General features: G+C 37.7%; 1 protein-coding gene and 1 long non-coding RNA gene across 2 annotated transcripts; both read right to left on the bottom strand.

Moving 5' to 3' along the window:
* Positions 1-1,418: 1,418 nt before the first annotated feature.
* On the bottom strand, positions 1,419-4,492 carry LOC116674813 (uncharacterized). The gene is made up of 2 exons (XR_004328215.1): positions 4,347-4,492; positions 1,419-1,726 (listed from the first exon to the last, which is right to left on the bottom strand). It is a non-coding gene; the product is annotated as an uncharacterized LOC116674813 (long non-coding RNA).
* A 1,861-nt stretch (positions 4,493-6,353) lies between these two features.
* On the bottom strand, positions 6,354-13,199 carry LOC116674812 (probable global transcription activator SNF2L2; the record flags this gene model as incomplete). Its single annotated transcript, XM_032507050.1, has 3 exons — positions 6,354-6,482; positions 6,854-6,959; positions 13,168-13,199. Coding segments are annotated over 3 exons (267 nt in total), but the record flags the coding sequence as incomplete, so codon positions are not given.
* Between the last annotated feature and the right edge of the window lie 4 nt (positions 13,200-13,203).

Raw genomic sequence — 13,203 nt, forward strand, 5'->3', positions numbered from 1 at the left:
GAGTCGGCGAGCACGTTACACAAACCAAAAAATGATATATATCTGCATGTACACAGTATACTGCCAGAAAAGTTCATGCTACAAACGACATATAAACCAAAAAAATGAGGACTCAAACTAATACAGGAACACAAACACCTCAATCCAAATAAATCAAATATACTGTTATATTCAATGAGTCATTCAAAGCAAAATGTTCCATCCCAGAATACTTTTTTCTATGTAATATTTTCTGTTGTTTACCATCTTTTAGATTTTTAATATTCCAGCTAAAACTTTTCTTTTTACAACAGGAGCAACATTTTTTCAGAAGATTTAAAAAGCTCCGTATAGCCACAATAGACGTTTATTTTTTCATCACGACAAGGTGTTTCCCCATGAATCTAAAGCCTAAAGCATCCAGTTTCCAATCAACTCAAATGCTCCTTTCTGCAAGAGAAAATTAAGTTTAAAAGTTCAAAGATTCTGCTCTGATACACGACCACCAGAAAGCATTACAGGAAAGGATACATGAAACACGTGGACTTTACCTAAATAATGTGCCGCCTACATAATGCAAGGTTACATTTCTGTTAATACAAAAAAAAAAAAGCATTCAGCATTTATGGCTGAGTAAGTGTAAATCCATTGGGCGGATATATATGACAATCTTAAAATGTAATTATTGAATGTGCTAAGCCCCGCCCCTTGTGGTTACTGTTGCTATGTCTGTCAAGCTTTCCATCCTTGCAGTCTTCAATAAAAAAAAGTGGCAGATTTATTATTTAAATTCTAAGTAAATTTTTAAATAATGGCGAATTTTATTCCAGATAAAAGCAGGCTTCTCATTTTTTGCTGGCGACCATAGATTTAGCTGAAATGGCAATTGACGCTGCAGATTAACTCAGCTGTAGCTAGCTAGCTACTTATGCTATGCGTGTATATATATATATATATATATATATATATATAGTTTTGAAAAGCCACCACACTCCAGACTTTTAGTATCACTATTACTACAGTTTTGCCAGTGGGGAAATACATTTTGACTAGTTATGGTTGCTAGGCTATGATTAGACAATCGCTGGTTGGGGGGAGCGTTTTAGCTAACAATCAATTTCCCGAACATTTGGCACTGCACGAGGTGATGAATCCAAAAATTAAAACTTGATTGATTGCCTTTTCTTTATCACCAGTGGGTTTCCAAATTAAAACTTGGATACCCCTGGCATATATATATATATATATATATATATATATATATATATATATATATATATGTGTGTGTGTGTGTGTGCGCGTGTGTGTTTCACATTTAAAATTTGAATATCTACAGTATATTTATTTTTCTAAAAGTGCAAGCAAGTACAAATCAAGCAAAAGCGCCTACAGCATGACCAAATATTTTTTTTCTTCCTTTTTCATACAGAATTTAAATCGTCTTTTTTAAAGCACAAAGTTAAAAAATATACTAAAAAATTGTCTTAAAAACAGGAATATAAGCGGATTGGTATTGCTGTAGCTTATTGATTACTAGTAATACATTTTCAAGCTGGTAGGAGAAAGTTACAACAATCAGACTACAAACAGGCAAAGAGGAACAATGGAGTCCAAAAAAAAAGAAAAAAAGAAAAATACAGAATATGAACCTAAACAACAGTGATGGAAGATATTGTCCTTTTTGTTTATAAGTGCTTTAAACAATATCCTCCTTTGGTCAGTCATCGTCGCTCTTGTCCGACTGATCCTGCAGAAAGATCGAGATAAAAGGCATTGAAAGGTGCACTATGAGTTCCTGCATGGCTTCAGCTCAATTTCATTTTTGTCTTAAATAGGTCTCTTTCCTTGATCCGCTAGCCGCTAGCCGCCTGCCCCCCCCCCCCCCCCCCCCCTACACTGTGAAAAAGCCCGGTCTCGGGAGACAACTCAGGGGCCGTTAACATCAAACAAACACTAGAGGCACAGCCGGTGCACCAAACTACAACAAACCAGTCCAGCCAATCACCTAGAAGATGGTTGGGGGAGGGGATGGGGGTTAGTGACAGTCAGTTAGTCATGACAGTTACGGAAACATGGCGGAGGGGCAAGCTTGCTCTGTTTTGTTTGGAATTTACTTGGAACGTCAACAGAAGTGACCATGCCGGAACTCATAGTGCACGTCCAAAGCAACACTATGTAACTTTTCCCACTTTGGTCCCCCCACAAGTTGAAAACAGAATTGTCCCATTACGTCTCATTGGAGCTACAGATCTGCTACCCGATCTGGCAAACTTGTGCAGTGCAGTTGTAGTTAGTAGAGCGCAGCAAAGCAAATGCAGAAGTGCCGTTCACCCTGTTACAAGTTGATGAACCACTGAAAGGATTTTAGAAACATTATTTTAAGTTACAAAAAGTTCTCTAGAGTTGCTGTAAGAGAGAGGGAGATTTAAAGGCTGAAAGAGGCAGAGGAGAGAACATTTAAAAAAAGGTAAAGGGAACAATGTCCATTTTTTTAAATCTGCGGTTAAGTAGCAACAAGAATTTTCTTTGAACACACTGCATACAAAGGCAGTTACCACTGTGGCTCATAGCCAGCTGAGGAAATCAATCACTACATTTGTATTTAATAAAAACCTGCCTCCGCTGCCCACTAATGCCAAGTATTGATCAGTGTCTGATCCTAAACAGATTTCATATTAAAGTACAATATCGAAAAGTATTTGTCATGCTCTTAAACTGGATTTCTACTTTGGTGTTAGCGAGGATTCAATCCCAAAACAGCCCTGAGTTAGAACCCGAACCTTGTATAGTTTATGTTGCTCTATTTATCTTAGATTGTAATCAGACTTGTTCCTCCTAACAAATTATTTTCTTTCTTTTAATACTATTTTTTATACATATCTATAAGAGCACAGTCGGAAGAAGTCTGAGATTTGACATTTTTTATTGCCAACAGCTGCATCACTGTAATTGTCGTGCACATGACAAGGAATAAAGAATTTGAAGTACTGAATTTTTAGATGAGAAAAACTAATACTGGTTTCAAAGTCAAAGTCTTGGTATTATGGACAAAGAAAAAAGCCACATGGTCACCCCGAATTCAAAGAATCTCTCAGACTCGCTAATAATGGTGTGTTAGGAGGCAGAGGCTGATCTATTAGGTGCTAATTCTCTGAAAATAATTATTTAAGGGGCAGTTGCCATGGCTTTCAATTTCCCATAACTGGTTGTATTGTATGCTAGCAGCAACTTAGATGAAGAGGAGGATAAACACAATAGAAGGTGTGTAATACAGTAACATTGAGTCATAACTGAGAGATGGCGTCATAATGTAATATTGTAATACATAAAACCCAACATGGTAGATTCCCTGGATACGTTTGAATTCATTTGTAGACCTTTTCCTCTTGTTCACCTGTAGTTGAGATCATGCTGTGCTGCATGTCGTATGGTGGTTTTTAAGTTCACGTAAAGTGTTGTATTATTCACTCAATGCTCCACCTGTTGAAGGTCCCTCTCCGCTCTGATTCAGAGGGTAGAGGCTTGCATGTCTAATGAAGCCACTTGTTGAGCTTCCTGCAGATTTTACCTTCAGTTTACAGATCCCTGTGCTTCACTTACATTTACTACAATACATTTTGACACCTACGTGAAAAGAAAGCAGCTATATTAGGATGAACTAATTAAAATAATCCTTAGTTGCAGCCTTAACTGCACTAATGTCGAATTTGTGGGCGACATCGTTTTCAGTGATTTTATGGTAGTTTTCAAAAAGAAAACAGGGCCAAAGAGTTCTTGCGGTTACTTGTCTGTGTGAAAGGACTGGATTACTTACCGCTGTGAAACTAATGTGTGTGTTTCTCCCAACACTATTTGAATCATCAATATAAGATATTGTATATAGATTATTTAATAGAAAGCCTAATTTCATTTAATTGTTGTTTTCACTCACAGTAACTATATGGGAAGATCAAGAATACGGCTCTTTTCTGTTTTCTTCCCGCAATTAATAACCTGCACCTGGGATTCCAGGTGTGAAACAGCTGCTAATTTGATGACTGGAAGGAAAACAACAGGACTATGAATGAACATTTTTAAACGCCCTCAGCATCCTATTTCTCATGCTGCATGATAAGGGATGAGCTTTTACTGTAAGATTTCCAAAGTTGTGGCTACCAATAACATCAAATTAATTTAATAGCCTTAGTCAATAGTCACTTTTGATCAGTGTTTTTTCCATAAGAATTTCTTAATCTCTTTTGCCAGATTAATTGGAGGAAAATTGGACTTTTTCAAACTTACTTAAAGTGCTAAATTACTTCCCGTGTAGTTTTTGCTAGGAGATGTACTAACAATCCAGTCTGATGCAGTGAAGGTGAACGACATACATTGTCATCCAGGTCTTCGTCGCTGTCGTCGTCGCTGACGACCGGCTTGGCCTTCCCTCGACTTTGCCTCTTTTTTTTCCTTTGTCGGTGCTGCGCGGCTCCTTACTCAGCTTGATCTTAACCCGCACAGACTTGGCTGAATTAAGCACAAGGAGAAAGAAAAGTGATCAAATAAGATATTTGTCATTATTTTTTATGTTTTATTTATGAGTAAAGTGAATATCTTTCTATCTAAACAACTTGTTAATTTGAGCTCTGGTAAATGTAATTCACATAAATGTGAAAAAATCGTAACAATAATGACTTGCAGCCCTAACGTCATTGTTCAAAAAAGGATGTTTTCATATATATATTATTTTATTATTATATTATTATTGGTAAACAAAAAGCCCACCATCTAAACATGTTCATTATCAACAAAAAAGTGGTTTTCATTGGTACGGTATTTTTTTATTTTATTATTTTTTTTTATAGTTTAGTAGTCCAACATAAATATGCAATTGTGTTCTTCATTTCCTTTCTTTTACATTATGTTATTATAATATGTTCTTTTTGTGCCCATTATGCTCCCTCTGGAATGATAGCAAGTCGTATATCTCAACTAGAGCAGTGTTCACAGTGTGTACAATTTAAATGTGGTGTGTGTGTGTGTGTGTGTGTGTGTGTGTTTGTGTGTGGTGTGTGTGTGTGTGTGTGTGTGTGTGTGTGTGTGTGTGTGTGTGTGTGTGTGTTCATCCACATGCCCTATAAATGGAATGGTACGTCTTACCCTCAGCTTCGACTCATCCTCGTCCTCCTCCTCCTCATCGCTTTCATCTTCACTCTCTTCATCCTTGGCAATCTCTGCCTGGCACTCTTAAACACAGACTGAAGGACAATGGAGTCCTCGTATATCTGGGGGGGGGTGAAAAGAAGAGCTGATGATATTACAATTCCTCAAACAGCATGGATAACATGTATTACTGGAATTATGCGAGAGAAGAGCGTGCTGGCCAAAAGGTGGATAATTAAAGGAGAGGAGAGATTAAGCATTAATGGAGAGAAACATGGAAGGAGAGTTAAACTGCTGGGTATGATGCCATAAACAAAATTAATAACATTTATTATTAATGGCTATGCCTACTATTTGACTACAAGAAATTCCAAACTGGAATCAAATACACAACTGACTGAAATTTCCTTAAAAAAGCAATGAACAGAGCGCTGTCCAGAGAAACTAGGCTCTGCCTTGGTGTTAGTGTAATGCCTTACAGTCTACCTTTTGGTAAACACAAGTAGAAATAAGAGCTTTCAAAAAGCTTTAAGGACTAAGCCAAGCTTTTCTAGAAAAATAACAAAAGGATAGAAAGGAGGAAAAGTATATGCCCTGGTGTCACACCATGTGCAATTGAGCTGTGTACTTGGAGATTAAATCACTTGATAAAACAGAACTATGTTTTTGCTGAAATATATTCATTGTTTTGTCCATAAACTGACAGAAAATTGTGAGAAACACCCACAAAAGGGCTGGTGGCTAAGTGGAAGAACATGCTTGAAGAGAATACCTTAAGCTATTCAGTTTATAGTTACAGTATACAGAAACTTATTCATATCAGAAAAGCTAAAGGAAAGTGTTTTTGGAGGAGAGGGGAGTTTTTTCTCAATAAAAAACAATTATTAGATGATCAAAAATGGTTGACACCTTGTTTTCTGTACCTGATTGAGAAATGTAATGTTTCAGCACCACTTCTGGCTCTCCATTACACATGGCTATCTATGACAAATGAATGGATTACTTGCAGAGTGGCATGAAGACATGAATCAGAGGGACAAAAAACGTTGACAGCAGTGAGCGGTCATTATGTTTATCACTACGCGACACGTGTCTTGCGCCCCCCCACCCCCCAAGAATGTGGATTTGCATGATTTACAATAGCCTCATTTTCAGTCGGAAAAGCCAGAAGAATTCCACCCCTGCTAAACAGAGAATTAAAAAAATGATTTATCAGAGGAAGTCAATAGGAAACTTCAGTTCCACATGAAGGGGTGTTGTGACCGGGATCCCTCAAGGTTGAAGGTCTGGGCGTTGTGACAAAGCAGCATCACGTCCCTCTCCAGGTCTCCCACACTCCTGTATTTATGGTTTCTCACACGATCCTGTTGATGGAAAAATATCAGATTAATTCACACTCATTCCTCTCAAATGCTATTCAGTGCCTTCCCTTACATTCTTGGGAGTCAAAAATTATCTAACTCTTCCATGAAGTTGATTAGGGCAGCACGGTTATTGTTATTATCGGTAATCTGTGTAATGGATTAAAATGTCAGAAAATATTAATCAATATGTCATTTTTTGACAATCCACTAATCAATTTACCAACTAATTGTTGAATTGAATGTTTCTCCCGCTCTATGACTACACAGCATGCTAAAGATGCCGTTCATCTTTTAAGTCTTCTGCTCTTTGACCACACTTATATCATCATCATCATCATCCTATTGTTCATCCACAATAACTGCTGACGTACTTTGATCTTTTTGAAGTCCACAGTTTTCTGATCAGCTCGTAATATTCTGGAGAGCTCCTTCCTGGATGGCAACTGGACGAAGACCTCACTCAGTTGTCTTCCTGACCTGGTAACAAAATAATTACAAATCATAATGAAATACCCATTTGCGAGGACATCAATCCTTAAGGTACCTTTACCTCTCCGGAAAGTATGTGTCTAGTATTCTAAATATGAGAAATTACAACATTCAAAGTCCGGTCTTATGAATGTAAAACAAATATGGGTTGCCTCCATTTGAATCTACAACAAAAGAAAACAATTTCCAGGACAGTATATCACTCACTCAACACAACACACACAGGCCATTGCTTGGGTTTGGCTGGACTTGGTCACCCATCCACCCATCTCCCATCCACCCATCCACCCATCTCCCATCCATGTTCCCTTATCCGGTATTGGGTCGCGTGAGAGGCAGCTCCAGCAGGGGACCCCAAGGAATTCCCAGGCCACGTTGGAGATATAATCCCTCCACCTAGCTCTACCCCCCCTGAGGAAACCCATTTCCGCGCGCTTGTACCCTGGTCGGTAATTCACAAACTTTTTTCTAAAATATGTTTCTGAAAACATTTGATGCGAGAGATAGGCAACAGAATCTTAATTCACATTTGATCAGCACTGCCTGGTGTTACAGGTTGATCAGAGTTCACAAGCAGCATTTAATAGCGAGAGACTCCTTGTTTTCTTGGTGCATTGATTGCAATTTTGCCTCTTGAAATGTGCTATGTTATATTATTGCGTATTTATAAAGTTGAATAATGCAGCACAATTCATAAGTAAGGTTTATGCTTGGGGCCAGTTTGGCTGTTACAAGTAGGGAGGAAAACATCAAGAAACTGGCACATGGAAAGAATTGCAATAAGGCAACTAATCCATGATAAATACAACAACAAAAAGCTCATGGAGCAGGATGAATAAAACACAAACGCACACAGAGTTGTTTGTGGCTCTATGTATTCATTTTAATGTAAGACTTCACACTCAATTAGATTACTAGTTTACTCAATTATAAATTATCAATTGCTGCTCATCGCTTCCTTCAAAAAGGTTTTTTACACCGACACAAACATCTCTACAAACACTGAACTATCTGCTGCAAACTATCAATGCCTGATATTATAGTTATATAATTTTTTATTTTAGGGGTTAAAATTCTGCCCAAATCAACTTCTGGTTGTTAACATAAAACATCCCTAAACAAGCAATCTTGAGGCAAAGAGACACAGGCCTCTTTGAAAGGAGTTCAAATCCTGGAGCAGCTGGGAAAAGCTGTGCAAGAAAAGTAAATGAAAACTTATCTCACTCAACTTGTATTGTTTGACCTTAAATCGTCAGTGATTAATCAATGTCCACTAGAAGGCAGAGTGTAGAGTTACAGAGAGTGAAAAACTATACTGATGATAAACGAAAAGCTACAACTAAATGTGGATCTGGTAACAATCGGTACAGACGAAGAGCAACAACAGGGATCCGCCTACTGCGGCAGTGGAATCCGTAGAATTCATTTCAATTTCACCTGCCAGTTTTGCTTTACATAATTACTTAATCACACACACACACACACACACACACACACACACACACACACACACACACACACACACACACACACACACACACAACACACACACACACACATGTATGTACTGATATATACTATATATCTATCCATATCTGTGTCTTCTGTCTGTACTATACCTTGCTGACTTTTTATAAATATATAACTATAATATATTTTCACGCCCATGCCTTCTATTGTAATATTCTAAGTGTATTTTTATTTTATATTATTTCAATCACTTTTGCACTGTGGTTAATGTTATGTGCCAAAACACCAAGGCAAATTTCCTTGTATGTGAAAACTACTTAGCAATAATAAAACTTTCATGTTTGTATGCGTCCACAATTTGTTTGTTTTTTTCTACAGGAACATGATTCAGATCAGCACAGTTTACAATTTACAAAGCTTCAGAACAAATACATGTACAAATACATGTACATAAAAGAAAATGGTGAGAAAAAGCAAATGAGCTGCCGATTATACATCTGCGTTGTATAGTGAGTTGAGATAGGGGAAACAACTTCTTTTTTTTTTAAATCATGTTTTTGAAATTGTTGAATTACTATATTTGACCCTTTTTTGTATTATCAAAAATAAAACATTCCTGGATTCCTTTTTTCTTTTCTTTTTTCTTTTTAAATCAATTTTCAAAATAAAAAAAATCCAGCTAAAGGTAGTTCAGCCTAGTCTCAAGGCTGCTGATCCCAGATAACTTGGATACTGTACAATTACCCCACTGCGGTGCCTCTGACTTCTTAACATGCTGTGAGCTTAGATAACTGTGTAAACTGTGCTGAAATCACAAAAGGTGGATGGTATGTTCAAAATGGGTTTCTACACCTTTGATGTATTAAGTGTGATGCCTCTCAGCCCAGCGTTATGGCAACGGGACCTCTGGAACATACCCAATTGTTGAGTCTGTGAAAGACACGGAATGATGGAAATGTGACCATGACGGCTTCAACTTCTCTAATGGCTACCGAACAAAGACGGTAAAAAAAACTAGTTTCAAAATAGATTTTACGTCTGTGTGGAACACATTTTATATGTATGAACTGTACACCTTAACACTAGAACGGCTGGATAGTTAGATCGCCTGAGCGCCTTCCTTTTGTTTGGGCTGACGGGCATTAAAGGGTAACTGATGTTTTTTTTTTCCCCAACCTGGTCCAAATTTTCCTATGTTTTTTTTTTTTTTTTCTAAGTGACTGTTGGGAAAAACAATCTTTGACATTGGTCCAGTATTAAGCAAGATCGCTGCAGTAGGCAGCGGCGAAACAAGCTACAATGTAAGTTAATGGGGCAATTGTCCCAGCTTGTATTTACCTTAACAAAAGTGAGTTTTGCCACTGACATGCTCAGATTAATATATTATAATATTTGTCTGACAACATTACGCAAAGGAACCCTTCAGACACAGAACTTTAAAACCTCTTTGAGACCTCTCTGTTTAACCAGAAACAACTCTGAAGTCACTACACCTGAACCCACCAGACTCCTTTAAAAAAAAAATATATATATACTTTTTTAACCTTTTTTTTTCGGTGACTATTGTGTTTATTTAACCAAAACTAGAGTTTGTGATGGGTGGAGTTGAAAGACGACCAAAAGCTTTTCATCATTTTATTTTGTTTCTGTCGACTTTGCATGTATTTTCGACGATAAAAAAAATCACTGTTTTTTACATGGAGTCTGGTGGATTTAGTGAACGCAATTTCGAACCTCCTTCAGAATATTAATCTGAGGATTTCAGTGGCAACGCAAGCATTTTTGTTAAAGGTAAATACAAGCTGCACAATTTCCCTATTAACTTGTTTCGCAGCTACCGACCGTGCGACCATGCTTTATACCGGACCAATTTCAAAGATTGCTGTTCTCTCACTAAGACATAAAAACATAGGAAAATAGGTTGAGAAAAACGGTAGCTACCTACCCTTTATAGCACTCTACATCCTACTGAATCAAGGAAACCACACACGCAGCCCTCACACACCATAACACAGCCAAACAGCTTGTCTAACAGCTTGGACCCACACAAAACGTAGCAATTTAAAATGTGATAGTTTCATACAGTATTTATTCTTATTAAAGTAATATTTTTCGCTGCCACCCGATGCAGTAATGATCCAGATAGTTACCGTCAACACAGACCCACCCCCTTCCATATGATTGCGCACATCCCACACCAACTTATAAAAAATAACACAATTTATGAACGTAGTGTTTTGTTTAAATGAGTCCCACAAACGAGTCACACATTCCTGATATTATAGGGACTTCACTATTAGTGATTATATGTGCATCATAAATGCATCAATTCGGCCACGGACGAGAGCATCAATGTTAATCTGCAATTCTGCTTCCAACTGAAGGGGTATTGTTTTTGTAAAGTAAAAAAAAAAAAAAGGTTGGTATTAGGAAAAATCAAGTCAGGAAGGAAACCCAATGATGGAATAATGCAATTTAGTGTTTATCCCTACATAATCTTGGGCTAAGGCAGTTCTAGTGTTAAATTCCTCTGGAGGAAATAGAGCCTAGACTGCTGCCGTCGCTCCACTAAAGAGATTAGAAATTGAATAACTTCCAGGAAGCAAAGTTAAGTTTGCACTCGTGTTTTTATTTTTTGCACTTTGGAGGTTTAGTTTGTTTTATAGGGAAACCAAATTAGGAATCCTAAAATCAGGGAATGGAAATTTCAAACTCTGTCCCGTCTAGTGAAGTGAGAGCAGGGCCAGAGCTATGATTGAGATGCTCTGGGGGAACAACCATCAACTGGGAGAGGAAAGAATTTGACTTCTGGAAAGGGCTGGTAGCAGTTTCCTGGAAAACGCTTCGGCATACTAGTCAGCCAGTAAATATTTAGTAATGGGAATACAAATACACTTGTTTAATGCATGGGTGAATATGAGAGAGACAGAGACACATAACATAAGCATGGACCACACAAATACTCTCCTCAGCTTCTCCCCTCTCCTGGATACTCTAAAAAGCCCGGCGGTTCTAGTTTTAACGGATATTTATGAAAGTAAAATTGAATTTATTGTTCTAAGGCCTTACTTTAATTTTTGTCTTTATTTTTCAAAGTGTCTGTTTGTTGTGGAAGCAGCTGATACGAGCAAAACCCAGAGCCATCTGTTTAAACTGGACAAAATATTGTTGTATATTACTGGTATAACCTTAATTTGAACATATAGCCAATTATAACGCAAAAGCGTCTAAAAATGTTAATCACTCACATACATTACTGTGCTATACGCAGGTTTTAGGGATGTAACGATACTGGTGTAATGGTAACCACGTAGAAATACTGACGGTAACAATTACCCTTTTCATTTAAAATCCCTATTATTGCAGTGGATTACCATAGTATGGAAACCCTGTGTTTAATCCTTCCCACTTCAACTGTGGCTCCTGAAGTTGCCGCGCACTGCATAGCCTCCAACTTGTGTTTCTTTTCTTGAAGTTGGAATCATTTTGGAAAGAGGAGATAAAAGCACTCAGGACATCACCAGCCTTGTAAAAAAGCTCATAGTAGGACATCAACGCGTGCTTTCTCTCCTAAAATCATCACCGCTTTGATCTCCTGCTAAGCACTCACGCTCAGACTGGAGAAGGAGACAGAATGTAGCAGCAGGACAACGGAATTTTTTATTTCCGTTCGGAATTGTTGAAGTTATGTAGCTACGTAGCACAGACGTAAGTTAAAACTATTCTGTAGCTCGCTAAACTGGTCTGGGTTTTTATTCCCTCATTATCTGTGTAAACGTTAACTACGTTTATTTATAGTTCAATAAGTAATAAGTGTTCTGCTCCGATGTGGAATATATTTAGCATGTGTTTTGCGAATTTATTTGGGGGGGGGGGAGAGAGAGAGAAGAGAGAAGAGAAGAGAGAGAGAAGAGAGGAGAGAGAGAGAGAGGAGAAATATATATTATCACTTCTATAAAATTGCTGTTGCTGTGTTTCTTATTGCATAGCTGATAGATGTGCAGATTTTTTAATGTTACTTGTGCAGCCACGTGTTGACATTCAGGTTGTGTAACAGACTAACCTGTGGAGTAAACCTTTAGGTTTGGTAAATAATGTCCATCACGTTCAAGTTCATGTTGGAGTTGGAAATAAATCTTCTTGGATCTCAAAGTCAGATATCTCTGGTTCAAGTTTTTAACCGGACACCTACAGCCGGCCAGTGTTTCCAGTACCAGTTTCTCATAGTTTTTACATGCTATTGCCTATATTTTTGTAATATATAAAAAACTGTTACACTTTTTGAAACTATTTAGCTTGTGTAGGCCTATCTGTGCTTTCTGAACATATTGACCACACTTTTTAAAATACCGCGATAATACTGAAAACCGTGATAATTGTGGTCACTATAACCGTAAGTTAAATTTTCATGCCGTTACATCCCTAGCAGTTTACAAATGATGTTCTACAGCAGTGATGCCTACAACTCTGACTCTTTCTACAACATCTTCCCCAGGTCTAAAGTGGGTGTTACCGCCTCATCTCTACTGTCACCAGACAACAACAGTAATATTTTAGGTCTCAATCAGTGTCTACACAGAATGTGTTCAGCCCCATACTGCTTTGTTCTCAGAAACATGTTGAGCACCTCTCACAGCCCAATGCACAATCACTGTAATTACTGAATGATGCTGTATGGTACATTTGTACATTTGACACCTAAGAAGGTGTACATATGTCTGCTTACCCATCTCTGTAGTTGATGACCGTGTCGATTATGGTG

Source organism: Etheostoma spectabile, unplaced genomic scaffold (assembly GCF_008692095.1).
Source record: "Etheostoma spectabile isolate EspeVRDwgs_2016 unplaced genomic scaffold, UIUC_Espe_1.0 scaffold00001039, whole genome shotgun sequence".
Taxonomy (NCBI): Eukaryota; Metazoa; Chordata; class Actinopteri; order Perciformes; family Percidae; genus Etheostoma; species Etheostoma spectabile.